The 26525-nt window shown below is 31.7% G+C and overlaps 3 protein-coding genes across 15 annotated transcripts; 1 reads left to right on the forward strand and 2 right to left on the reverse strand.

Annotated features, from left to right (window-relative positions):
• The first annotated feature begins 156 nt into the window (after positions 1-156).
• Mbs (Myosin binding subunit) lies at positions 157-16240 on the forward strand. Of its 11 annotated transcripts, none has more exons than XM_076369244.1 (22): positions 161-979; positions 3534-3664; positions 3746-3864; positions 3954-4113; positions 4224-4368; positions 4451-4584; positions 4661-4806; positions 5296-5472; positions 5707-5786; positions 5866-5992; positions 6076-6184; positions 6446-6580; positions 7523-7714; positions 7964-8092; positions 8873-9056; positions 9270-9419; positions 9723-9921; positions 10009-10118; positions 10299-10370; positions 12548-12871; positions 14050-14145; positions 16100-16240. In XM_076369244.1, the coding sequence occupies exons 1-21, from the start codon at positions 728-730 to the stop codon at positions 14143-14145; spliced, it is 3171 nt and encodes a 1056-aa protein (XP_076225359.1). In that variant the 5' UTR covers positions 161-727; the 3' UTR covers positions 16100-16240. The 11 variants fall into 11 exon arrangements, with proteins under 11 accessions (XP_076225360.1, XP_076225359.1, XP_076225361.1 ...); XM_076369246.1 differs by having other exon boundaries at positions 5332-5472; XM_076369251.1 differs by having other exon boundaries at positions 161-444.
• A 1910-nt stretch (positions 16241-18150) lies between these two features.
• GatB (glutamyl-tRNA(Gln) amidotransferase subunit B, mitochondrial) lies at positions 18151-21663 on the reverse strand. 3 transcript variants are annotated; one of them, XM_031972373.2, is made up of 12 exons: positions 21377-21393; positions 21187-21308; positions 20926-21056; positions 20708-20855; positions 20526-20639; positions 20228-20400; positions 19571-19719; positions 19254-19489; positions 18972-19157; positions 18731-18867; positions 18521-18644; positions 18151-18432 (listed from the first exon to the last, which is right to left on the reverse strand). In XM_031972373.2, exons 3-12 carry the CDS (start codon positions 21054-21056, stop codon positions 18214-18216), a joined length of 1617 nt encoding a protein of 538 aa, XP_031828233.1. In that variant the 5' UTR covers positions 21187-21308; positions 21377-21393; the 3' UTR covers positions 18151-18213. The 3 variants fall into 3 exon arrangements, with proteins under 3 accessions (XP_031828233.1, XP_031828235.1, XP_031828234.1); XM_031972375.2 differs by lacking the exons at positions 21187-21308; positions 21377-21393 and adding an exon at positions 21503-21663; XM_031972374.2 differs by having other exon boundaries at positions 21187-21386.
• A 2547-nt stretch (positions 21664-24210) lies between these two features.
• Rad23 (UV excision repair protein Rad23) lies at positions 24211-26501 on the reverse strand. Its single transcript, XM_031972398.2, has 6 exons — positions 26268-26501; positions 26120-26192; positions 25727-25886; positions 25421-25597; positions 24998-25329; positions 24211-24789 (listed from the first exon to the last, which is right to left on the reverse strand). Exons 1-6 carry the CDS (start codon positions 26331-26333, stop codon positions 24428-24430), a joined length of 1170 nt encoding a protein of 389 aa, XP_031828258.1. The 5' UTR covers positions 26334-26501; the 3' UTR covers positions 24211-24427.
• Positions 26502-26525: the final 24 nt, after the last annotated feature.

A 26525-nucleotide genomic window follows, 5' to 3' on the forward strand; every position in this document is an offset into this window, starting at 1 on the left:
AACTTGAAAAATCTTAAAGCGAGTCGAACAGCTATGCGCTTATACACCGCATCTTTCCCCTGTTTCTTTACTTTGTTCGCACCGACGTTTCTTTAGGGGAAATTCTATCGGGTGGTGTACTAGGAACATGAAACTCTGTAACGTTGGCCAAACTACAGGCTGTTTCGTTGGTTTCGACACAAGTCGCACGGCTACGGGACGGCCAAGAATAGCAAAGAGCACGCGAATCTAGCCGCCCTGTAACCGAGTCTGGTGAAGGCGACCGACCGCTCCCTCCGTGGTCCGTCAGAACAACCGACTATTTAACGTAAAATCATTTTCGTCGTGGAACACACGCGATCCGTGTTTGTATTCGTATATGGAGTTAAGGAGCGGAAAACGACCGTTTCAGCGTGTCGAATCACGCAAAGTGAACTGAATGGTGTATGTAGTGGCCTCGGTGAAGTAAGAAGACCCAAAAAACGCGAAGAGAGGGAGAGAGAGGGAGAGAGAGAGAGAGAGAGAGAGAGAGAGAGAGAGAGAGAGAGAGAGAGAGAGAGAGAGAGAGAGAGAGAGAGAGAGAGAGAAAGAGAGAGAGAGTGAGAGAAAGAGTGAGAGAGAGAGAGAGAGAGTGAGAAAGAAAGAAGAGAAGAGAGGAGAGAGCGTAGAAAGAAGATAGGCGAAAGAGAAGAAGAGACCGTGCGAAGTGGTTAGAAATTTCTACGAGTGCGATCGTATTTTGTGGGCAATGTCTGCTGTCGAGAGTCGTTCGAGCTCGGCCCTGTTTAAGAGGGCTGAACAGCTCAAACGTTGGGAACTATCCGAGACGAACCGTGAACCGGCCCTACCACGTCAAGTCGCGCGCAAGATTAAATTTTCCGCGGATTGCGTGTTCCTGGCAGCGTGTGCAGCAGGCGACAAGGAGGAGGTCGTACGTTTACTCCAAAAGGGGGCGGATATTAACACCGGAAACGTCGACGGTCTCACGGCGTTACACCAGGTACGATCCTCCTCTTTGGATTTCTCTCTCTCTCTCTCTCTCTCTCTCTCTCTTTCTCTCTCTCCTATTCCTCCTCTCCCTCCTCTTTGGATCTCTCTCTTCTCTCCCTCCTCTTTGAGTCTCTCTCTCTCTTCTCTCCTTCCTCTTTGGGTCTCTCTCTTTCTCTCTCGTACTTTTGTTTATATACCGCAATCTCCGATATACATCTCTATCTATACAACGCGCACGCAACAACTTCCGACCGAGTTTTCCCAGACTTCGCTTTATCCCCTATGTTTTTCTTCCTTTCGATCGTAAATTCTTATCTCAAGATGGCTACTACATAACACACTCCAGCTGTCTAATTTAAGTGCGATCGGTAACAAACTTTTCCTCCTGTACTATCGATGTCACGCATTTAACTCGCCGATGATAGACCGGCACACCGCCAGCTCGTGAACACACGATTCTAACTCACCCCGGGGTTCGTCCTCGGTGGCAAAATTTTTGTTGATCAATGACACTGGGAATCGTCGAGCAACCGATATCGATGATCGGCGATCTTTTATTAACAATAGGAATCTATCAATGTATTTAATGATATCCAATAAAAACACTTGTGTAATTCTGGATCATTGTAAAATAAGAAATCTGAATTGATAGTTTCATTTATTCAGCTTTTCGATATATCATAACGTTGAATAATTGTTTAACGATTTAGTCGTTTTATTAAAGTCGTTTGTTTGTGTGAATAATGATCACTGAAGTATACCTTTAATGTACAACATCGTCTTGTTGATTTTGCATAGACAAATGTGTTCACAAATTTGAATTGACTCTAGGATTAACTTTAGACATGGTAAAAGAATAGTTAAGTTGAGAAGGAATTAATGCAATCAAGTTTTAAATGCCTATCAAGAAGTCGCGCATTTGTTTCCTCTGATAACAGCTCTAATATAATATTATCCTTCTTTAATTATCCATGACTGCTAAAAAAAATACAAAAATCTAATGAGTACTAATTAACGTACTTTTAATTTATTATAAAATTCTTTGATCTTTCTGGTACTTTTAAATTAATTAATGCCCAAATTGGATGTTTAAATGCTTCTTATAATTTTTAATCGCAGTTTGTTTCAATTATTATTATTATTATTTATATTGTGAACATGATACAATATAAATTATTAATAATTTATTGCAGTATTTATTTAACTTTAATAATATAAATTTCATGTTGGATTAAAATCTCTATGAACTTTATAGATTACTTATTACGTTCTCATATTGTTTTCAGTTTATAAAAACCTTTATGATACGCAACTGAATTACCATTATTAAGATAATAATCTTTCAAAGCATTAAATATATTGTTTTCTATAAATAATACAAGGTTTGTCATAATACTTAAACTATTGACACTACTAAAATAGGTTGAAGTTAGGATAAGACTTAAAATAGCTCTGTAAAAGACGTCCAATTTGGTAGTAGCTCAAAGTATAAAAATATTTGAGTCCCCTGCAAAAATAATGGTAACCGCTCTTTTATCTTACGATTACCAACTTATTTACGGTTATTAACTTATGTATAGTTATATACAGTTTATACAATTATATAAATGTAATCTATATAATTGTATAAAAAATATATATATTTAGTCAAATCGTAGCACATTTATTTATGAAAATTTCAATGTCTATGATATAAGAAAATAATTATATTTATTATTTATTTGAAGATAAAACAAAGGGGAAAGTATCGGTATTTGTGAAAATTTATATTTTCTTTGTTATTTCCAATTGACATATATATTAAATACAAATTAAAAGTTATTCAACTGTCATGTTCATGAATGAATTCCACTGTAGTTACGTAATTGCTGAAAACCATCCAAATCATTCATAAAATGCTTATAATCTCTGTTCAACGGGAAAGTGATATATTTAAAAAATTTCTATACATTGAATTTTACATTAAATCTGTCCTATTTGTTACTGTTATTTAAGTGAAGAGGAAGTTTAGGCATTTCATGGATTTGCGAAAATAGAATGTGAAAATACATCAGGCATCAAATGCTATTTATAGTTCTCTGTTAGAAGTCAGACGCTGCAGTATCTGTATTCTATGTGTCCTCTGTCTTAAAATGTTATTATATGTAACATCCTTTTTAATTTAGTTGAAAAGTTTCCCTCAGAATATTCTTTGTATAAATTTCCAATTTATACACTAAAAATTATGAAATAAGTAAACATTTTAATGTTTCTAATGTTCTCATAATCGTGTTCATTAAATATTTGAGAAACATGTATTTTTGAATTTTAATTAGAGTTTCCCAGAAAATATATTAATCTCCAGGCACAACATTTATTAATGTTTCAATGTTGTACAGCAACATGGTAGAAGCATGAATAAGACTTTATCTTTTATCAGCACTTAAATATATCCTCCATGACTGTTCATCCTTATAAATCTTGACCTATCTCTTAATTAACACATGATTATTTTGTATTTCGTATTATTTAATTTTTTAAACAATTATATCTTACAATTGAAAAGAATTATATTTTAATTGTAGGCATGTATCAATGATGATTTGGACATGGTCGAATTTTTAGTAGAAAAGGGAGCCGATATCAATTGTGGTGATAACGAAGGATGGACACCACTACATGCAACTGCATCTTGTGGACATATATCAATTGCTAAGTTAGCATTTACTTTTAATTGCACTTTGCACTAAGCATTAACTTTTAGAAAAGCTTTTAAACGAACAAATGCATTTTATAGATATTTAATAGAGAAAGGATGTAACTTGGCAGCAGTTAACAATGACGGCGAATTGGTTCTTGACATTGCGCAAAGCAACGAGATGGAAGACATGTTACAGCAACACATAAAAGAAGCTGGTTTGTATTGCTTGTTACTTTGTATAAGAAGTATATGTAACAATTATGTCACAATTACATATTCTTTAATTCTAACTACCTTCTCACAGGCATAGATTGTGATCATGCTAGAAGCGAAGAAGAGAGGTCAATGTTAAATGATGCTAGGGCATGGCGATCGGGAGCAACGGGCAAAGATTCTGTTCATCCTAAAACAGGAGCTACCGCACTGCATGTTGCCTCTGCTAAGGGCTATATTAAAGTTATGAAGTATGACCAATTGAATTCTACTAATTTCAATTACTAACATGTAATAAAGTGGATATAACCGGTGTAATTTTTATGCATTATTTATTACATTTAAAATTGAAATTTTCCAGCATTTTACTGCAGGCTAAATGTGATGTTAACGCTCAAGATTTCGATGGTTGGACGCCCCTGCATGCTGCAGCGCATTGGGGTCAATTGAAAGCCTGTGAACTTTTAGTGGAAAATTTCTGTAATATGGACATTAAGAACTATGCTGTAAGAGTAATATTCTTTCATTTCTTTCCTCTTTTTTTTTTAACAAAAAGATATTATCTCATTCACAGTTTTACATTAATAGGATCAAACTGCGTTTGACATCGCTGACACGGATATATTATCAGCCTTAGAAAAATTGAGAGAGAAGCAAAAACTTATGATGAAAGATCATCCACAAATTATTAATAAAAAGCAGCCGTCTGTACCAAAGAAACGGTTCGTGAAAATAAATAATTATTTTCAGTTCGTACAAAAAAATATCTTTTACTTATTGTCACTTGTTATGATGTAGTGTATCAATGAGTAATGAGAATACAATAACAACACAAGAATCTGTGGAAACCTTTGAAGAAGAAACACCAAATAAAGTTAAAAAAGTCGAATTAGAAATTCAGTCCGATAAGGAAGATTCTAGTACTGGAACAAACAGTGATGTTGGTATGTTCATCATTTGTGTTAATTATTACTGTGTTTGGCAGTTTGCATGTTCACATTGAAATATTTTGATGAATTATTTAATTACGATACTAAATGGTAATGAACTTTTAAGCTTATGTGTGTATACAGAATGTTCCAAAGGTATTGCCATACAGTTGGAGCATATTAAAAGAACATTCGTAGTATTAACAATTTCATTTCCGATGCAACAATTTTGTAATTAATACTCGAGTAATACTGCCAGAACACTCTGCGAATTAGAAGTGAACAAGAATACATGGTAGTATTTCTCAATCATTTCTTTGTACCATTTTTGTGGCTATATTTATTACAAAGACACCTTAACGGTGTTACACTGAAACGAACAATTTCTTTAAATTTATCTACGAATGATTGGGAAATGCCGAATTAGGTAGAAATATTTGTTCCTTTTATAGAATGTATTACACACTGTTCAGTTTCGCAAGTCTATTTTACTTACCTTAACAGCGATTTGTATTTCTTGTAACAATGCTGCATGGACAGAAGCGACACGTGAAACAGATATGGAAGAGAGTGATGGTGAAGGTGAATCTGAGACTAGCTCAGAATCACATTCTTCCACTTACTCCAATCAATCTGATAAGTCTAACGAATCAAACCACTCTTCATGTCTTACAGATGATGGTGAGTTTTGTCTGTAAGACTATTTTTACATTATTAAAATTAAACTTCAGTTGCATGTGTTTATAAGATAGATTTATCTTATCTCTCTTTATTCTCTCGCACAATAAAAGTGATCTTTCCTGACTTGAAAACAAACTTCTCTACTGTATAAATAAACGATTAATTAATTCTCTTCTGTCCCGATTTCCCAGTGAAAGTAAATACTAAATTTATTATGTTCATTTACGTTTACAGAGAAGAAAAATAGAGCGAATAGGGAAGAAACGAGCCAGAATAATTCATCTCCTACCGACACTAATAAAGTTCCTAATCAGGTAACACGATAATAAAGACTCTATTGACGTGCATCGTAAGTGGTTAAAACTAGATTACAGGATTCCTTTAATTGTCCAGGCTCCCATAATGCCTCCGAAACAACAGACTGATAATAATGAAGAGGGAGTAATACCATCGTGGCGGCGTTCAGGCTCTTTCAGAAATAGGATACAAACTACAGACGCAACAAATTCTTTATCGACGAGTAAGTCGTTCGTTCGTAAAACATGTAATTATTTTCACGTAATTATATAGCAGTGATTCAACTAGTTTCTCGTTTGCAAGCAGAACCTGAAGAAAAAGAGAAAAATATGAAGTCACCGACCATATCGAATAAAGTGAATACCGAGCCTGATGTGGTATTAACTAGAACACATAGTTTTGAAACAGATGAAAAGTGAGTTGAAACCACATTTCACGTGTATGTATCGTTTTCGTAGTATTCAAAATTTTGCCATTTCATTTATTACGACGTGTACGAAATTCTTTGATTTTTCGACATAACTGTTTTTTCTTTTATATTATGATTAATGTTCTATGGCGGGAACATTTGCGAGTTAAAAAAAGTTCAAAGATTTAGCGTAGAATATTGTCAAGCTTTATGCGTCTAGAGAAAAATTAGTGTAGTTGTATGCATGGCATGATGCATGTTATGCAGGTTCTATGAGCAGTACTTGGCATTACGAGCTCGCATCAAGGCGCTTTCCTGCCCTACTCTCCATTGCTGCAACGCAGCTACTCCTACTCACACCAATACTACGACTCGCTCTGCATCTCTACGCGAAACCCACAGGTGCGCACGTTTCGTACGTGGTATATATTAATGCTTTCAATAGGTATCAGTATTTTAATAGTAACTATACATACAAAAGAGAAAGAGAGAGAGAGAGAGAGAGAGAGAGAGAGAGAGAGAGAGAGAGAGACAGAGAGAGAGAGAGAGAGAGACAGAGAGAGAGAGAGACAGAGAGAGAGAGAGAGACAGAGAGACAGACAGAGAGAGAGAGAGAGAGACAGAGAGAGACAGAAAGACAGAGAGACTGGTCACTGAAATTTTATTCAACTACTATAATTAAAACTCCACAAATTGTAATTTACACAAGAGCTATTCTAGAATTTGTGGGCTAAATCACGGATATGTGTAACTTTCAGAAATCATTTTGTTCATTTTGTTCATTTTAACCTCGGAACAAACTCTTAGGATCAGTGTATCTTTTTCAATTATTATCTATCATTCGAATAAGAAACAAATCTATTCAAACAGATTTATCTACAAAGGGAATAATTTCAAGATAATAGAGGTGAATCTGTTGTTTCATCTCGATCATTGAAAAAGCCGCTGCTGTTTTAAATATATTTATCACGTGTATATTTTTTCGCTTCTTATATTCGGGACGTATTCAAATTTTGGACCATGAATTTTCTGAACCTCGTTCACCGTTTTTTTATGTGTGTCAACTGTTCGTTTATACTTGTGACCATTAATTTACTAAGCCTTCCTCATTCCTTGCTTTTGCTTGGCTTAAATGAAATCACAACTTTTGTATGTACATCAAAACATCAATTATCAATCTCACACGATTCGGTTTTCTTTCTTTTTTTTTTCTGTTTTATTTTCTTTTCCTTTAAAGTCAATATAATATTGGGATTGATTGATATAACAAGATTCGAGTAACTAAATTGAAGCGAGAACTTTATATTTTCATGTAATGTAACGCTCGCACTCTTTTAACTTTAGAAGAAAAGAAGCAAAATTAAACTTGGAACTATCAAGACTGCCACAGGGAAGCAATACACTTTCACCAACATCTACATCTAAAACAATAGTGTCGAGTACACTGCCAACTACTACAGCTACAGCTACTACAACTGCCACAACAACAACTACAACTACAACAACAAGCCCTATTCCAGCCAATCAAGTGCGCAGGTAAATATCAAATAAAAAGAAATCAATAATATATATATATATAAAAGAGATAATGAAATGAGGTATCGCTCTATCCAATACTAAATACAGTCTAGAAATTTTAATGAAACGCATCGTACAATCGAAAAGTAACAAAGACATCGATTCTTAAAATGCAATGTGTCTTGAAATCTAGAATACTTTTAAAATTCAAGTTTATACAATACATTCATATTTGCATCGTGCAATGTTGTTAATGTGGCTGGGTAGCGTTCAACCAGTGGAAGGTACAACCACAGTTCTATCGAGTACAAACAATTCAGTAGCTGTTTCTGGAACTCCTACTACACCAGGAGGGAGCAAGCTAAGTCCTGGATATATCTTCAAGAATTTCTTCAAGTGGGTACACAATGCTTAACCTGAGAAGATTCTCTTGAAACGTGTGACTTTGCATATCCCATGATATTTCTACACACAGTATTAAGTTATTGGCAGTGGCATGGACAGTTGCTTTGCAGTGTGATTATTTCTTTTAGTTGCATATATTATTCCTCGGATATTACTTGCCCTAATAACCACTGCCTTGTCTTTGCTAGTATAAAGTAATGTCTCTAGGATGGAAACGCTGCCACCGAAACATATCGTTTGATTTTCTCAGCCAATTATAAAGCTTCACGTTTAAAACTGAAAGTCTGTTAAAAGGCCTACTTAGCGCAGACAGAATGTGTTTATAATGTTCCAAATCGACAGGAATCATACGCGACGAAAATAGAATAAAATGTGTGCGTATTAGCAAGTTATCCTTTAATGTTAAATCAAAATACGAAATGTCAGCATGTTTGAAACATCTTAAAACATACCTTTATACACATGTGTGTATGTATTACTTACAAATTTAAATAGCATTTTTCTCTGATAAATACTATACTATAGCTGCAACATTAATATGTGATTACAAACGACAAATGATTACGAACCAACAAAGTTATTTCTATTGTCGTATGTTAAAGGCGTTTATGTTTTATGTGATATCTGTAATCATTGCTTATGGATTTTATTTATAATAACGTTTAATGCTTTCTCAAATTTTACTGTGTCTCATGGAAAATCTTTATATCTGTTATACAAGTGTTATCGTACTTTACTGTTTTTAACGATAAATCTGCCATTTCTGTTCAGATCCTTTGTCCCGCCTGTTCGTGACGAAGAAAGTGAAACGCAAAGAAAAGCACACGCGAAGAGAGTAAGAGAAACTCGACGTTCAACTCAGGGCGTAACTTTAGATGAAATCAAGAGCGCGGAGCAATTAGTAAAGAAAAAACAGCAAAACAACGAAGTTCCTTCTACGATACCTTTAACGCAGGTAAAATTCTTCAACGTCTACTGACCCAATCTTTCAACTCGGAATCGATTGAAATATTTATTTTAAACCAAAATATTACAACAGAGGCGTTGAAATGATGTATGTTTTAATTTTTATATCGGCAGTATTCGTGAGGTACTAAATGCCCTATTAACAGCTGTGAATGCTTCACAAATATTTATTCATATTTTTTTTTCTTTTTAAATAACCCAGCCTACAACCACTACCAGCAATACAGCCTCAATTACAGCTACAATAACAACAGCAACTCCTACAACCGTGACTGCAAACAAACCCTCCGAAGAACTTAACTTACCCGAGAGGAGGCCTTCTTGGAGGTTGAAAGTAGATAACGGGAGCAAGGTTTGTAACTATGGAATATTTTCAGTTTTCAACTACGGCCTGCTTTTAGCAACGTTACGCCAAATTTTTACTATTTTCTTACCAAAAATGAAACATTTAACGGGACCACGTAAATCCGAATTTTGTAAATAGTATTAGAAAATTGTTATTAACCCGATTGAACAAGTTATCAGGTGATAATAAAAGAGTACCGGGTCCGATGGATTGTAATATCTGCAGTTAAACTATGAGTAATGATTTTGAGTGAACACAGTATGCCAGATATTTTTCAACAAAGCATTGAAAAACAATGTAACTGTTTAGTTTCAGTTAGAGGATGCTAGTAATAGGACTTCAACGCTACCCAATACAGATACTACAACAGCGTATATGAGAAGACCTTCAGCTGGTTCCAGTGTACCCAGACCATCGTCAGCCCCGATTGAAACTATTGCAACGAGCAGTGCCGAAACGACTGTAACATTACCACTTAGACGATCATTAAAACAACCTGAAGATAAGGGTATACCTATCAGTAATACTAAGGTCTCTTAATTCGATGAAATTTATAAAGAAAATTTAATCATTCCCGTTTACTGACCTATTTCAGAACAAGACAAAGAAAATGACAGTAGAAATGCACAAGCCACACAGGCTGTTATACAAAGGAGGCGGAGGCCTAAAAGGAGATCTACAGGCGTTGTCCATGTTGATATGGACGTTAGTAACAATTATTATTTAAATTGAATAAAATAATCGCAACTGGTGTAACAATTATCAAATATCATTTCATAATTTTCATCTCTTTTTCGGTTATATGGTTTGATTTCATTTCTAAAGTAATGTTACGGCACACCGGAAACTGTTTATTTATAATAAGTGCAAATTATTGGTTTATAGGAAATTGATCCTGAAAAGCAAGACTTAACTGCTGGTGGTGATTGCGACGAACCCAAAGTTAATCATAACGAGGTAAAGTCATTCAATTTTATTAATCGTTTCTACTAATCTTTTTTAACACATAAATTCTTTACTTTGCTTGATTTGCATTTTATTATTATTAATAAAATGAGATAACACGAGTAATTATAGATTAAAAGTTATAATGTCTTTCAAGTACTGTTCCATCTATTTTCTTTTCTTTTTTCTTTTAAATATTTTATGTTTTCATTTATCTTTATGAAAATAAAAGTTGATCTAAATAAATTTTAATATATATTTCTAGTAATGTAGAACTATTATAATATGAACGCAATTTAGTGAACCACAGAAGCTTTGTGTTATTTTTGGGTTAGTCTCTGGGAAGATTAACCTCTATTCGTGCATGCTTTGTTAAAAATAGTTTTCCATTTCTTATCCTCCTATGTACCATCAGACTATGTATTAAAACTATATGAATATACTGTGTTGTTCCATAACTTTTAAATTCTTTACATTATAGTCGAACTATATACTTTATAATTTAAATACTATTTTCATATTATTACATATATTTTCATGTATTTATTTCATTTAGTATAAATAGTATAATCTTAGAAAATAATTCAAAACCCCTTAAATTACTATACTAAATTATTATACATTGAGGCCGGTTTTTCAATGTGTATTATAAAATTAACTGGTACAGTAGTCGTAATGAAAATAATCTAGATAGCAACAGTGAAATATTTAAGTTTGATCGGTATTTAAAGATCAATCCAAAGAAATGAAATAAAGATTAAAAAGGAGAAAAACATTGATCATGAACATGGCCTGGCAGTGGCTAAAAATATTCCTCCGACATTTGAAGCGATGTGACTCTTTGACATTTAAGTAGAGTAGCTTGAAATGTATTTATTTATTGTTTGCATTATCGTGTTAAAATCAGTTCAATATATGAAAGAAAGCAATAAATCTAATTAATGAAGCACAGAATAGTGTCTGTTATGTAATACATAAAATAGAAAATTTACAAGTACAGTAATTAGTGCTTATTGTAATTAAATTAATTAATAATTTAAAAAATTTTTCTTATTACTAGATGCATAGCTGTGCTTCGTTTAAAAATTTCAAGATCCTAAAATGATATATTGGTGAGACGAAATCTATATTTTTTTTCTCTAATTTGATTCGATTAATAAAGTTTTATGATAAATTTGTACATTTCATAATATTAAGTAAGCGTAGAAAATGTTTTAAGAATGAAACATCAAATATATTTATTTCAAGCCACACAACTTTGATATCGGTGTAAGTTTGTGCGTGTGACCTATAAATAGCATACCAAACAGATGCTTTGGAGTAAACTGGCTGATGTCTTAAGTTCCTCCACCCAATGTACGTCAGTCAAATACTTACTGTCATTAGAACCAGATCGTCCAAATTCGCGTTTATCGCAATAAAGTGATCCAACTACGAAATTGTAATATAATCATAGTCGTCTATTTTGTTTAAAGTAATATGTAAGAATATAGTGATAATTTCGAGACGAACGTGTATTACAGTCAATAAAATTTGTGGAGTAATTTGATGCAGTGAGCAATGTCATCCTATAGAAAGAGATCTCAAGGAAAACCAACAACAGCTGCGGGATTAAGAGCTCAAGCATCAGCAAATGGAAGTTCAATTTTTGGGAATAGATCACGAAGTATAAGTGGGTTGTTTCCTTTGAATCAAAATAGCTATTCGGGTCTGCTAAGCATTAATGGGACAAATTCTGTTGGATTACCAAATTTCTTAAACAAGAGCACAAAGCCAAATGACTCGTTTAGAAAATCTCCTTATTCGAACTCTCTCTCTACCAGTAATTTGAATTACCAAAATCCGTATACAACTTATGGTGGCACTTCCTCAGGATACGGAAGTATAACTCTACCCACGAGTATTGCGTCTTTACGTTTACCACCTTCTACAAGTTATAGTTACTTAAATCTTAATCCGAACCATTCCTCGCACGTGCAACGAACTGAAAGCTTCAACAAAACAAAGGCAAAGCCAGATATTCAAATTGGATCGAGAAGCTCTAGTTTACAAAGTTTAGCCAGTTCTGAAGGATATATTGTAATATTTCTTATATTATTTCTAGTCAAAATGATTTTCAAACAATCGATCTCTCTCTCTCTCTCTCTCTCTCTCTGATACATAAATTTTTGCACATTTTTGTCTTTTAGAGTGGAAATGACCGTTCCGGGAGATCCAACAGGCTAGGATCTGTATCATCGTTATCCTCGGAAACACCTTCCATATCAACTAGAATAAAATCTACAACCTCTGAAAACGGTGAATTGGACTACAAAAAGTTGTATGAAGAATCTCAAGTGGAAAATGAAAGGCTCAAAGAAAAACTGAGACGATCAGATGAACAATTAAAAGAAACCAGAAATTTATTGGATAAGGCGCAAAGTCTTCAAAATAAAACAGTTTTATCTGAAGCTGAAAAACGGGAAAGGAGAGCAATGGAAAGGAAACTGTCAGAAATGGAAGAAGAATTGAAGGTAAGAATCGAAATGGCTGTCGTTTCAATATTTTCACTTAAACTTCTAGCCATTACACTTTACATGAAGTACACGAACATATGAGTAACAGAAGTAAATCAAGAAATTATAGTCTGTACAATTATTTTAAAGTATCGTCATCAGACGATATATATATATATATATATTGTATATACAGAGGATGAGTCATAAAAAGCAGAACACCTGAATATCTTTGTTAGATTTGAAGATACGAAATACGTGTACATCGAAATTAGAATGTTTTCGAAGGATGCACATCGCCATTATAATATTATTTTTTCTTTTTCGGCATTTTTAAGGTCAGCAACGTTTTTCTTTTTTTTTTAATGGAATTGCATACCTTTCTCCCTTGTATATTGTTACGAACATCTGAACGAGTTCAACCGTGTAACGCGATACGACCTCCGAATGACCTGAAGGTTGAAACCCGGAACAATGGAATAAATAAACAAACACGTTGCTGACCTTGAAAATACTGGAAAAATAATATTATAATGGCGATGTACATCCTTTGGAAACATTCGAATTCTGATGTACAGATATTTCATATCTTCAAATCCAACAAAGATATTTAGACGTTCTGCTTCTCGTGACTCATCCTGTGTGTATATATATATATTATTATTATTATTATAAATATGTGTTATTATATTTAATAAAAAATTGTCTAATTATATACTCTTTAGTTAGAATGCACGTCGCAGTTTTTTTTCTCTTATATTACGTTTTGATTGTTGCGGCTAAATATAGAGGAAGGTGCCAGCATTTCTGGAGTGGTTAATTGAAAAGAAAAGAAAAGAAAAGAAAAGAAAAAAAAAGAAAAGGAAAAAGGAAAGAAAAGAAAAGAGAACATACGCGGCTTTAATGCATTGCTTTCTTCTTTATTTGCCATTTCTTGGTGCTTTTATTTTTCAGTATCTTTATTAAGTAATCACGCTTATTGTTTATGCAATATAATGGTTTTTAATTGGCACTTTGTACTTCCTTTTGATTACTACTTCCGTGTGGTTTTCGTTACCCATATTTTTTGGGACGGTACTAGGGACATTATTATATTATTTACTGTAACAAATGTTCCATAAACTTTTGAATAGCGGTGTCTGGTGGGGGCTTTTACAAGATAAACAGACATGGGCTAATCGTTTCACTGTTTACAGCAATTACAAAAGCTCAAAGCTGAAAATGAGAGATTGAAAGCCGAAAATCGGGCACTTACCCGCGTCGTATCCAAACTCACCAATACTACTAAATAGGTAAAGGACATAATGACAGCATCTGCGTTAACAGTGTACATCGTACTCCACGTACAATATTAATTCATTAATTAATCGATTACTTACGACTTTTTACGTTCTGATTACGCAATATTAAAACTTTGAAACGATGTCGCTCACTGACTCAATCTTACAAATACAGCTTCGCAAATCATACGCGAGTGTAATTATCAACATAATAAGAAGATACAGTTTCGTCTTGAGGAATTTGTAACAGCTTATCGTACCTACGACGACTCGAAGCTTGCACAAATTACTGTCCTTTCTTCAAAACTGTTACTAATTCTACTTACAAATTTACAGAAACGGAAAATATTATTTCCTGAAATTTATCAAACAAGTGTTTAGTTTTTAGAGATCCGGAAGTTGGCCTGTGGATAGAAACACTTTCGATCAACCTGAATTTCAAATAACAAACTTCTAAAGTACTAGCAATTAGTAATCGATCAGTACTAAAGAGTATTATAGTTTTTCGAAATATCTTTCTTCCCTTAATATCCTTACCCAACTGATATTTGCATTCAGTTCTTATGAAATTTTTATTCACCGATGATACATAGTTAGGATTTATTTATACTTGTTGGTTCCTAGATTTCAACTGTGTGAAAAGAAAAGAAAATCTTTCAGGTTGCAACTTCCTCTTGCCAGTTATTGCAAGTTACTAGAATTCTTTTCTTTCGAATACGAATAAAATAAATAATAAAAACGCAGTCTCGTATAATATATACAATATATGAATGCAATTCATTTGAAAACATACTTTTTATCGCGTACCTAATTAATCTTGAATTTTCAATACAATTTAAAACTTGCCTTTCGAATATTATTTATCGAATAACTTATTTCATGGTACAACCAATAGAAAATACTATTTTAATTACACTACAAAAACACAGTTTGATTTGGAAATGAACTCCCTAGTTTTCTGCTGAAAATATACCTAAACATGTTAGATAATGATTAGAAGAATACACTTTATTAGAAGAGAAAGAATTCAAAGATTAGCATAGATACACTTATTTTCTAAGAAAGCATGTTTAATGTAAAATTATTTTTTACCGCACTATGCATTGTTTAACAATCATTTCTTAATGCTCATATTATATGATTTACACATTATATCTCATTTAACAAGTGACATTGTCCGTATAACAGAATATTCCCGTATAATATTTCAAATTAATATTGCCGAAATGCTCACATAAATTCTACGTTACGCTCTAGTGTATTTTACAATTTATACAATGACATTTTTTTACAGACATCCAGAAATCGTTCGTTTTCTTGCATTGTAATGAATTTCTATCAAATATTTATTCTATACAGTTATAATCAGAATTAAAGATATAAACAAAAGAATAGAAAACACATTTCAATTGAAATCAAAATTGGGGTATGCATCAGAAGTTGCTTAACATTTAATCTGTTCATTTTTTGTTATCGTGTGAAATTTTATTTATATATATATATAACATAAGATACCCAAAAGAGAATGTTACACATTATCGGATACGTAAGTGCATTTCACATTCTAAGAAAGGTATTACAAAGTTAGAAACACCCTCGAATTTTCAAATAAAATTATATTTTCTTCTATTTTTGTGTAGCATTAAAGTTACACCTGTTTGTCACACATAACTACATATGTTGCTCCTTTGGTTTTAATGCATCCAATCGTTATACAGTGCTTTAGGTTTTTAAGGCTCCAGTCGCAATACTTGCTTGTTTCCCCTTCCCTTGTTTAATTTCTTTTCAAGTTTATTTTTTTTTTTTTTATTTTTTGGTTTTATTTATTTTTTTTTTTTTTTGCCTTTTACTTTTTTGTGAGTATTCATCCGACTCATTTTATAATGGTATTGTCTTTGTAAATCTTTTTGTAAGAAGTACACTTAAATGGTTATTTAAATAAAGTAGTTTATACATTTTTTTCTAGGTGATGGACCAATTAAAATGCGAAAACCAGAGGCTAAAAGATGAAAATAGTGCCTTGATCAGAGTAATCAGCAAGTTATCCAAATAACTCCAGTGATCTTGAAATAAAAGAAATAAAAGAAAGAAAGCTGCATAGCGTTTCTTCTATTGCGTTTCAATTGCATTGAATAAATTGTTTTAGACTATAAATTGTCATGATTGCAATTGCTAGTATTCTTGCAGTGTATATTTACATCATCGCATAACTGATGAATTTATTCTTAATGCTAGTAATTTAATTTATTATCAAGCAAATTATCTCGCGTGGCTGTGCCAAAAGCGAAAAGAGACATTACTCTTATTCCTAGAATTGTGAATAGTTGACCGTGAAGAATCTAGAGTTTTTACTTTTTCTCACAATTTAACTCTTCCTCTCGAAGATAAATTCATGGTTCATTTTAGAGCCAATGCTTTACAAAGCAAAATGTACTTCATTTAAATCAATGAAAGGCTAACATTCATGACTTTTTTTTTTTTTTTTAAGAAATCATGTTATTAATGTTGACTCTTTATAAGGACATTTTGTAAATATATAATAGATAAAATGATAATGTGGCATTTTAGAGGTTGATAAGATGAAATTTTTTACTTAATGAAAAACACATCAGAAGTGTGTGTATATATATTAAATTTATTGTATAAACTTGTTTCCATAATTGTAATTCAAAACGAAAGCATTCATAACGTCTTGAAAGGTTACAGTAGAACAATAAAAAGGAGTGAATATTAAGAGGATGACTTTGATGCTATTCAAGTGGCCTTTTCCTGGAAGACTGCAACTTACAATCCTTCCATTATCGCCATTTTTACAATGAACTAAAACATTCTTACATTACACGATCAGTGTACGACTTCACAAATTCTTTTGCAAATTATTAAATAATCAAGATTTTTTTCATTCAATATTATACTAGAGCTAATAATGATTTATAACTGGTGTCAACAACAAAAGCTGTGTTATTACTTTTAATAACTGATTTAATGTATTTATTTGGAAAAGTTTCTTAATTTTTAGGTAACAATAACCATAAAACAATTTTAGTTTTGATAAAGAGAAAAAAAAAATGAAACGTTTATAGGTAATGAAGAAAGAAACAAATGACAATGCGCAGGTGTCATGTTTTTTAATAATGTTATATTGTAAAGAATTGTAAAAAAGATAAGTTGAAATAGTTATTTCATAACGACGTTTGTTACAGAATAACAAGTTTTGTGTAACTGTTTACTATATAGATACCTTCATTGTATTGTATAATAGCAATATCTATGTGCTTATTGTATTTGAAAAAAAAATAATTACGTGAGAACTAGCATCACAGTATACAATACTCCGTTATTGTATAAATATTGGTCAAACGATTACGTACAACTTGTGGTAAGCAGTTCAATCTTTGTCAAATATTTTTATGTTTAACGATTATTTTTAATGTTATTTTTTCACTGTAAATATAATTTTAAAGACGTCTACAAATGTAATGTACAAAAAAATATATATTGTTCGTAATGTAATAATTGAATTTTAAGTAATCGTAATTATGATTACAAACTTTTGCCAAATGTATATTACCGTATTGTCTTAATTCAACGATACAAAAGAAACTAATCTGTAACAATAGATTATTAATTTGATAAAGGTTGTTCCTATTATCATACTTTGTACTGCTCTAATAAAAATGTCCCACCCTCAGGTATTATGTAGATGAAAGAGTCATTGAATATGGTCTGACTTGTTTTTCTTTTTTTTCTTTGTTGTGAAATATTTTTTACAATATAATTCACACTGTTATGAAATGAAAATTTGTGCCGACTTAGACGAAATTTTTAAATTACAAAGGGGACTGATACTGCTCTAGTCTCCAGTTTGTTAGACCACAAATATTTATTTCTCATTTTATTTTGTATTTGTAACTACAATTTATAAAAGTAAATGCTAGAAGAAAATTGACTACATGTTTTATATAATATTTTAAATGTGGAGATGTGTAAATATGCTAAAAACAAAAAATAGACGTATTCAATTATTTGTAGAGTTTTTATTTGAAACATACCATACTTTACAAAAGAATACAGTTTATTTTAGTCGCGTAACAACTTTGTCATAATCTGTGTCAACTTCTGCATGTCTGCACAATCATTTGAAACTTTAACTGCTTCGTGTATCAAACGTTTAAATAACTTCACTTTTCCACGCTTATACTTCGCAACTATTTTGGGATTTTTCTCTATTACATCTAAACACAATTTCTGTAATTCGTTTGGATCTGATATCATGAACCAATTATTTTGTTCAACAATCTATTGAGAATAGAACATAATAGGAATTCGTTATTCCTTATAAAATGTAAAAGATTTCAGTACTTTCAAATACTTTTTTTCTTCCTACCTGTCTTGGTCTCAATTCTGGCTGTTCTATCCATATTTCCAATACCGATTGCAATCTGTTATAATTTACTAATTTCTGTTGTAATAAGTCGATTAAATCGTCCATAAAATCTATATTGTCCATGCTAAAATTGAATAATATTATATTACTTTATTAATAAATGAAAAATAACATTTATTTTATGTTATCCTTTTGCTGTTGTAAACTTACAGAAATTTAATATCCTTGTCATTGTGTTGAATAAAACCAAGTAATCTAGATATAATGACCTCTGCTATCAGTTGCTGATTACAGTTTTTATTTCGTTTTGTTAATTCGAGAAATAATTGTAATACTTCACTACTACTCTAAAATCAAAATAATCATATTGATAAAGATCAAAACAATCATTCATAAAATTTATACCGGTGTCCTATTCTACGCATATTATAGCCTCACAAGTACAAATTACCATTATTGCTGCAATTATCGGATATTTTATATCATGAGCGATCATCATATTCCTTAGTGTGTGTGGCAATTCAGGTAATTGCTTTTTCAGCGATGAAGCATTAATCAAATTATATTTGTTTTCTTCATTTTGATCAACATGTATGCGTAAGAGCGGTAAATTTGGTTCAGGCATAAACCGATAGTCCTAGAATTATTTTCATTAATTTTATCGATAATATATATATATATATATATATATATAAGTATTAGAAATATCATAATTAGAAATTAATTGTGTTACATGATTTTCTTCCTTCTCGCGCATGATAATAGTTTTCTTCTCTATTGCATCCCATGCACGAGTTTCATTGACAATTTCACCCCCGTTGTTCAGAATGTTTATTTGTCTTTGTATCTCATACTGAACAGCATTACGAACAGCATGTGTATTTCCAATATTTTTTATTTCTGTACGAGTACCCAGACTTGCATCGTTTTTACTAACAGAAACATTTGCATCCACTCTTAATGCTCCCTCTATGATTACAAATAATACGAAGAATCCATTTATAATAAATGATTGATTACTTTAAATATAATAGTTTATAAATAAACAACCTTCCATTTTGCAAGAACATGTGCCTATCGATTGTAAAACCAATGTCAACTCCTTTATAAGTGCTGCTGCCTCATCTGCGGTGCTTAAATCTGGTTCAAAAACCAATTCCATTAAAGGTAATCCAGCACGATTGAGATCAATTAAACTCCTATTTATAAATTAAACAACAAGATGATATGCTTATATTATTATCCACACACACATACAAAAATGTAGATATAAAATGATTAACACTTTCGCGACGAGCGACAGCTAGACAAAACGTTTAGCTGAATACAGCATATAATTTCCAAAAGTGTATAGCCGGGTATGACAAGGTTCTGTTATTTGTAGGTACGTGAATATAAGAAATATTACATCTCGGTATGATACTTGTAGACATTCGTTGTTCAAAGTTTTAAAACATTAAACATTACAAACGCGTACAGAAACAATTCTTTTTTTCTTTCATTTTTAATAAAATGTATTCAGCTAAGAGTTTGAAACAACATAGGACTACCTTTCCCACTGCAAAAATGTTAGGAGTGATATCAACAAACATTGTCATGATAGTGAGAAAGCAAAATGATATCTACTACTAAAGATTCCTTCGCTATGTTGTTATATCAAAGTATACACGTTATCGCAAAAAAAATAGAACTTAAAATGATTAATACATTCCAAGATCTTCATTGTGGTAACTTCTTCCACTGTCTTGTTCTAACTGTATTTGTTTAATCTTGGATGATTTTATGTATGCGTTCCCACTTATTTGAGGATTAAATACCATAAAAGAGATTATTCCGTTGGTGGCCAAAGGCTTTTTGTGCTGTGTAATTTGAAATCCTGCCTATTTAAAATATTTATCTCCTTAATAACTGTAGCTTCCTTCCAATTCTTATAAGAATAAAAGTGTTCTATAAATAATAATTGCGATCTTTTACTTTCATTCCAAAATGCACTTTAAGTACTCACAGGTAAATCAGAATAAAAATAATGTTTTCTCTCAAACATGGAAACAGGATTTATTTGACAAGACAACGCTAAAGCAGTTAATATTCCCATTTCTACAGATTTTTTATTTAATACCTACAACAAGAGTTATCTGCAATAGAAAATTATCGAAATATTTTTCAAAAACATTTGTTATACTTTACCGGCATTGTTCCTGGTATCGCACAATCAAACATCGATACAGAAGAATTAATTGGACTATTAAAATTTGTTCCAGCTCCAGAAAATAACTTTGAATTTGTTGCCATTTGTGCATGAATTTCTAAACCTATTGTAGGTGTCCATACTGATCTGTATGAACAAATTATGTTGTTTTACCACATATTACTTTTCAAAACATATTAATAATTTATTAACATACTCGGGGGGCGTTTCAGTGATTTTTGATGTAAAATTTGTACATTGTTTAGGTATATCTTTATGATACTTTCTCACAATGCAACTCCTTCTGGACAATAACATTTTCACGATTTTCAGTTTGCAAGTCAACATCTACATAAAATATTGTTATTAAAGTAAATTTTTAATGCAACAATTTAATGAAAATTGTACTACGTAAATGCATAGATATTTTCCTTTCTGATAGTAAAACAATCATCAACACGAAATAAATTACAGAGACCTTAATACACTATCCATAGAGAAACCATTTAAACGATAGATATCCAATACAGAATGCAGAGAACTTCATCGGTTCGCTGTAAGAGGGCTTCGAATGTAAGAAACTTTCCGTAAGATATTTTCCTATGATTAAGTGGTTGTGATTTTACTGAGCATATTTTACAATTAGATTCAGATAGAATAATGCATACATAAAGACTTCATAGGTATATCTGTCTTTCGACATTTAAATTTGATTACACTGTATAATCTAAACTAGGGATGTTAAAGTCCCTCCCCTAAAATTAGTGACTTTTTATCAGCAATTCCTCTGCCACCTCTATTGCAGGAACGCAGGAACTATCCGAATCCTATTTTGAGATAACCGTACTCTCCCTATGAGCAGATCTATGTAGTGTTCAAATACAATTAGGAGACTTCTGCACGTGTACATTTAAGTAGCGATCAGCTTGCTCGTAGTGTAGTATTCAACTGAACGAAGAGGGGAAAGTAAGTAAGTATGGAGGGGGTAACTCTCAATGATGAGTCTGTGAGAAGAGAATTCCACGGTGCCTCGTGAAGCACCAGTTTGACACGTTTCATTTCAACTAATTCTATTATGGCGCAATTTTTTCTTCAAAACAGAGGTTTTTAATATTAAATCTATACACGCTATATTAAAATTTTTATTAAAATTATATTTCTACTATACACATTCAACAGGATAATGATATAAATTAAATAAAAAATACATATAACTATTGGAGTATAATTTAGTCATATGCTTCAAAGTATGTATATAGTACACACTATATTTATCATTTTATTAATCAAAAGATTTTCAAATCGTAAATGATTTTAGTTAATAATCCTTTTAAGAACAGGTAAATTTATATAAAGATGTGCATGAAACTTTCAGATGACGAAACTAATGGAATGGCTCTTGTTCGCAACTCTATTTCTCGGTATATGGTTTTCCGCAATTACAGGAAATATTGAATTCCCGATTATTGCAGAATGCCAGCAGATCATAGTTTTTCTACCTCTTTACATCTTATTCTTGTTCGGATTGTACGCAGTTCTCACTGTTTTATATAGGGTTTTTACGTTTAACAATTGTGAAAATGCTGCTATCGAATTACAACAAGTAAGTATAAAAATAAATAAAGTATTATACTGTATTAAAATTCTAATATTAAAATATTTTCTATTCAAATATTGTACTTACTTTTTTCCAGCAAATAGAAGAAGCCAAGAAAGATCTTCAAAGTAAAGGTATAAATTTAAAAGGCAAAATCATATAATTATTTTTGCATTAATTATTTAGAATGATCCGTTAATGTATATATAAAATTATTCTATATAAATAACATTTGTAGAGACTTCTTTAACATATTTTATAATAAATAATAAATACAATTTATATAATAAAAGTTTTTATGTTTATAAATGCGCACAATGAAACATTTAATTTCATGTTTATTAAATAAACAACAATAGAAATTGAATATGTATAGTGCTTGCTTTGAATTTAAAGCATTTAATTTATTGTACTAGAAATAAAATTTGATAAATAACAGAGAATGTAATATTGCTTGCTAACATTTTCTTTTATTTTTAATATATTATCAGTTTTTGGCATTTAACATGTAAAGAAAGTTAATTAAAAAAGGTATTTTTGTAATGTATACTTTGCGTCTAAATTCTTTGTAACAGTGAAAACTTATTTCTATAACAAAATATTAAACTGGACTAAATACAAGGTATATATAGTCCATTTATATGGGAAACATAATTTTACATACACGGGGGTATGCAACTTAAAAAAGAAATTAACGAATTTCTCAATCTTATAACTTACATCCTTTTTAATATACGTATATATACAATATATTGATATATACATATACGTATACGTATACATGAACCAAAACAGGGAAACTAACTTATTCATTTGTGCCTAGACTCACATAATTTTTATTTATTAAATAAGCAATCTTTCAATATTATTCGTTTTACATTGTATTATATTTCTAATAAAATTTTAATATCAGTACTATTATTTTCAAAATTCAAACGGTTTCTAGTAAGTTATGTATTACTATATTAAGGCTACAATACGTTGAATGCATTCCCATTATATTAATAATCTCATTGCCTTCACTTTTATAGAAAGTTAATTACAAATTTTTTTATAGATTCATATTTCTTATAAGTCGCCCCGAATTTATCTGCCTTTTGGATATTTTATATACGTTTATCACTTACTAACTAGTCATAAATTATACGAGCTTCTGTTTTCTTCTTAATTAAAAAGAATGTTTTGATATTGAGGTCAAGAACAAAATTTGAAAGATTCGAATGCATGTTACTAAAATTTTCATTTCCTTTGTTTAAGTTTTTCTTACATATTGTTAGTTTGTCACAAATGAAATGATTGGTAATGTTTTATTGATGAATAACTGTCTTCTTAACTTTTGTTTAAAAAATACAAGACTTTTTTTTATACATACATACATAGGCGCAAGTTATACGCAAGTACACACATATATACATATGCAGTCATACATATACGGATGCACTTACATAATTTTTATATTAGAAAGCCTATTAAATGTACAAAGTATATGTGTTGTACACATATATACGTTTTGGATACACTCTATCAGTGTATACAAATTTGCATGTATGTGCGTCATTGTATTATAACTCCAACATATAAATACAATAAAGTATTTATATTTTCTTTATATTAAACAATCAGGCTTTCTTACATAAAAATGTAATTACACTGCTCCATATATCCAGAAAACAAAAACTTTTTGCTGTAGCGCAATTTTTGAGACTGCAAGGATGGATTATAACACTGATGCAAAGTATCAAATTTCGATCTTAATTAATATATATATATATATATATATATTATATATTAATATAATATAATATATATATTATATATTATATATATATATACGGGACAGATGAAATTTTGGAATCAAATTTATTTTGAAATAAAATTATTTAAAATAGCGAATAATCTGATATGTTGAGCAGTCATGAAAGTAACTTTATTAAATTTGTATGATTTACCAAAAATACCGATACATCTAGTTAGAGAATTAATAGAAATAATATAAATATGTGTGCATACTTATATACAAAACGAAGGTGACCAGTCGAAAATAATATGTGGCGCCTGTGTAATTACCCACCCTATATCAGTCCTTTAACTCGTTATTATGAAATTAATGAAGTGCATTGCTTCAGTCATCGAGGCTTTGTGACAGCAGAAAATTAGCAGCAAGATTTTCATTTTTTTCACAAGCAAAATAGGCTTGTACAACTAAGTGTTCGGGAAAGCCTAATGCTTTCAATCTTTCAATAGCTTCCTTATCTTGCGGTGTTACCTGAATTATTGCAGATTCTACACGTGCTCCTGCTTCAGCCCCTGCCCCAGCCCCAGCTCCAACCCCAGCCCCAGCCCCAACCCCAGCTCCAGCTCCAGCTCCAGTTCCTCCTATTCCTGTACCAGGTCCACCGGTTAAACCACCAGGAGCAGCTGCCGACGGAATAGACGATGCAGACACGGGGGTAGTTCTTGCACCTGTGCCACCTGTTGTTTCCACTACTCAAAAATGAAATATATGAAATACTTGAACATGTAAACAAATTAAAAGGGTCCATATTTCTCATTTTACACTAGGGAGCACCGATGAAGACCTCTACAAGACAAGAAGGTATAACTTATTTTAGAAAACCGTGAAAATATTTCGGTACTATTTTCTATATATTTCCGACTGTACTCCCCAGTGTAATGCAAAAGGAAAACTAACCAGGTTCGTTAAGCATGCGAACAAATGCTTCTTGATTTTGTGAAATGAGTTGTAACAGTGCAGGATTAGTGTGTCCAATTTGCTGAAGCACAGCATTCAGGAGCTGAGGATTTTGCTGAATGACTTGACGCATCTGTTGAAACTGAGGCTGCATTCTTAGAAATGCTAGCGGATGGTGAGCATGATCTTGAAGAGCTTCTTGTAGCTCTGGTGGATCTTCTGGTGGATCTTCAAACAGCTGAACCGGTATACCCGTTAAAAGGTATTCAACAGCTCTATCGGGATTGTTGAAGCTAGCTCTTAGCGCTTGTTCAACTTGATCGCGTTCGTATCTGATGTAAATTACATTCATGAGACAAGAGTTAAGAAAGAGAATGATAAATACACATCTGCAACATATATTTCTATAAGACAAATACACACCCCATGTCTACAATGTTGTTTACCATAGTATTATAATCTTCACCCATTAACAAGGCACTTTCGGCTTGACCTCTGACATTCTCAGCAGTAGTACTTATTTCAAATTCTTCTTGTGCATTACTAGCAGGCTGTGGTGCAATCTGAGCAATAGGATTTGTACTAGGTGGTGCCGCCGGGCTAAGACAAAATGTAACATCAAGAATAGCTTAATAAAGTATGACCCAAAATAAATACATTACTTATTATAATCATATTTTATTGCTACTTAAACGCAGAATATACAACTCTTAAACTTCAAGTTCATACCTGGTTGTACTACTTTCTTCTTTATTGTCACCTTCCGTGTGTTCTTCTTCAATTGGCGAAGGATTACTACCAGTTTTAAGTTTTGTTACCATAACAACTATGAATTTTTTCTCATCTATATTATATTCTGTTAATGGATGGTCGTCTGTTAATATCTTTCCTATAAAATTCGCAATATGATTACATAGTAACAAATTACAAGTCATCATCACTAAAATATAATAGTATTATAAAGAGTTAATGTTAATATGCCGTAATTTCATGGAATTCTTTCCGAAAACCGATAGTAACCAAAGAAGATTTATAGGAAATTGGGTAAACTGTAAGTTTATAGAAACATGTAATAAATCGATTATTAAGCAAAAATGAGGTTATGTAAGATAGATCACTTACCAGCATATATTAATTTTTGATGTTCTGCAGGGAAACCTTTCTGGGTTTCAATCTTTTGTTTCAGATCCTTTACCTATAGGAAAAATATTAAAATGTATATTACACTTCACAATGATACACATATTTTATGTTCACTATATTCGCCTACCGTTTGCGATGGATCAATTTCCACTGTAAACGTCTGTTGCTGCAAGTTTTTCAGAGTTATAATCATGTTGAAGGGGGAAAAAATTAGAACTACGTTGTCAGTAATGAAAGAAACTTCAAAAAATCTTGTGTAACAAAGCTACAAAGATGTTTTGGTAAAAATCTTGTCGGCGATGAGTCGGCACTGCTTTGAGCAGCTCACAAGTGCCTAACTCGTGGTAGTATGTAACTGAAAACATATGATGACGTTAAGCAGCCT

The sequence above is a fragment of the Nomia melanderi genome, chromosome 7 (genome assembly GCF_051020985.1).
Source record: "Nomia melanderi isolate GNS246 chromosome 7, iyNomMela1, whole genome shotgun sequence".
Classification (NCBI taxonomy): domain Eukaryota; kingdom Metazoa; phylum Arthropoda; class Insecta; order Hymenoptera; family Halictidae; genus Nomia; species Nomia melanderi.

Coding starts and splice junctions, on each gene's coding strand:
- Mbs (XM_076369244.1), top strand. CDS start 728: ATGTCTGCTGTCGAGAGTCGTTCGAGCTCGGCCCTGTTTAAGAGGGCT. Junction 4,369..4,450: donor TGGACATTAAGAACTATGCT/GTAAGAGTAATA, acceptor TTACATTAATAG/GATCAAACTGCGTTTGACAT. Junction 6,185..6,445: donor AGTTTTGAAACAGATGAAAA/GTGAGTTGAAAC, acceptor CATGTTATGCAG/GTTCTATGAGCAGTACTTGG.
- GatB (XM_031972375.2), bottom strand. CDS start 21,056: ATGTTGACTTGCAAACTGAAAATCGTGAAAATGTTATTGTCCAGAAGG. Junction 20,856..20,925: donor ATCACTGAAACGCCCCCCGA/GTATGTTAATAA, acceptor TTGTTCATACAG/ATCAGTATGGACACCTACAA. Junction 18,868..18,971: donor CGATAATTGCAGCAATAATG/GTAATTTGTACT, acceptor TTTTGATTTTAG/AGTAGTAGTGAAGTATTACA.
- Rad23 (XM_031972398.2), bottom strand. CDS start 26,333: ATGATTATAACTCTGAAAAACTTGCAGCAACAGACGTTTACAGTGGAA. Junction 25,598..25,726: donor GAAGAAAGTAGTACAACCAG/GTATGAACTTGA, acceptor ATTTTGTCTTAG/CCCGGCGGCACCACCTAGTA. Junction 24,790..24,997: donor TCGCATGCTTAACGAACCTG/GTTAGTTTTCCT, acceptor ATTTTTGAGTAG/TGGAAACAACAGGTGGCACA.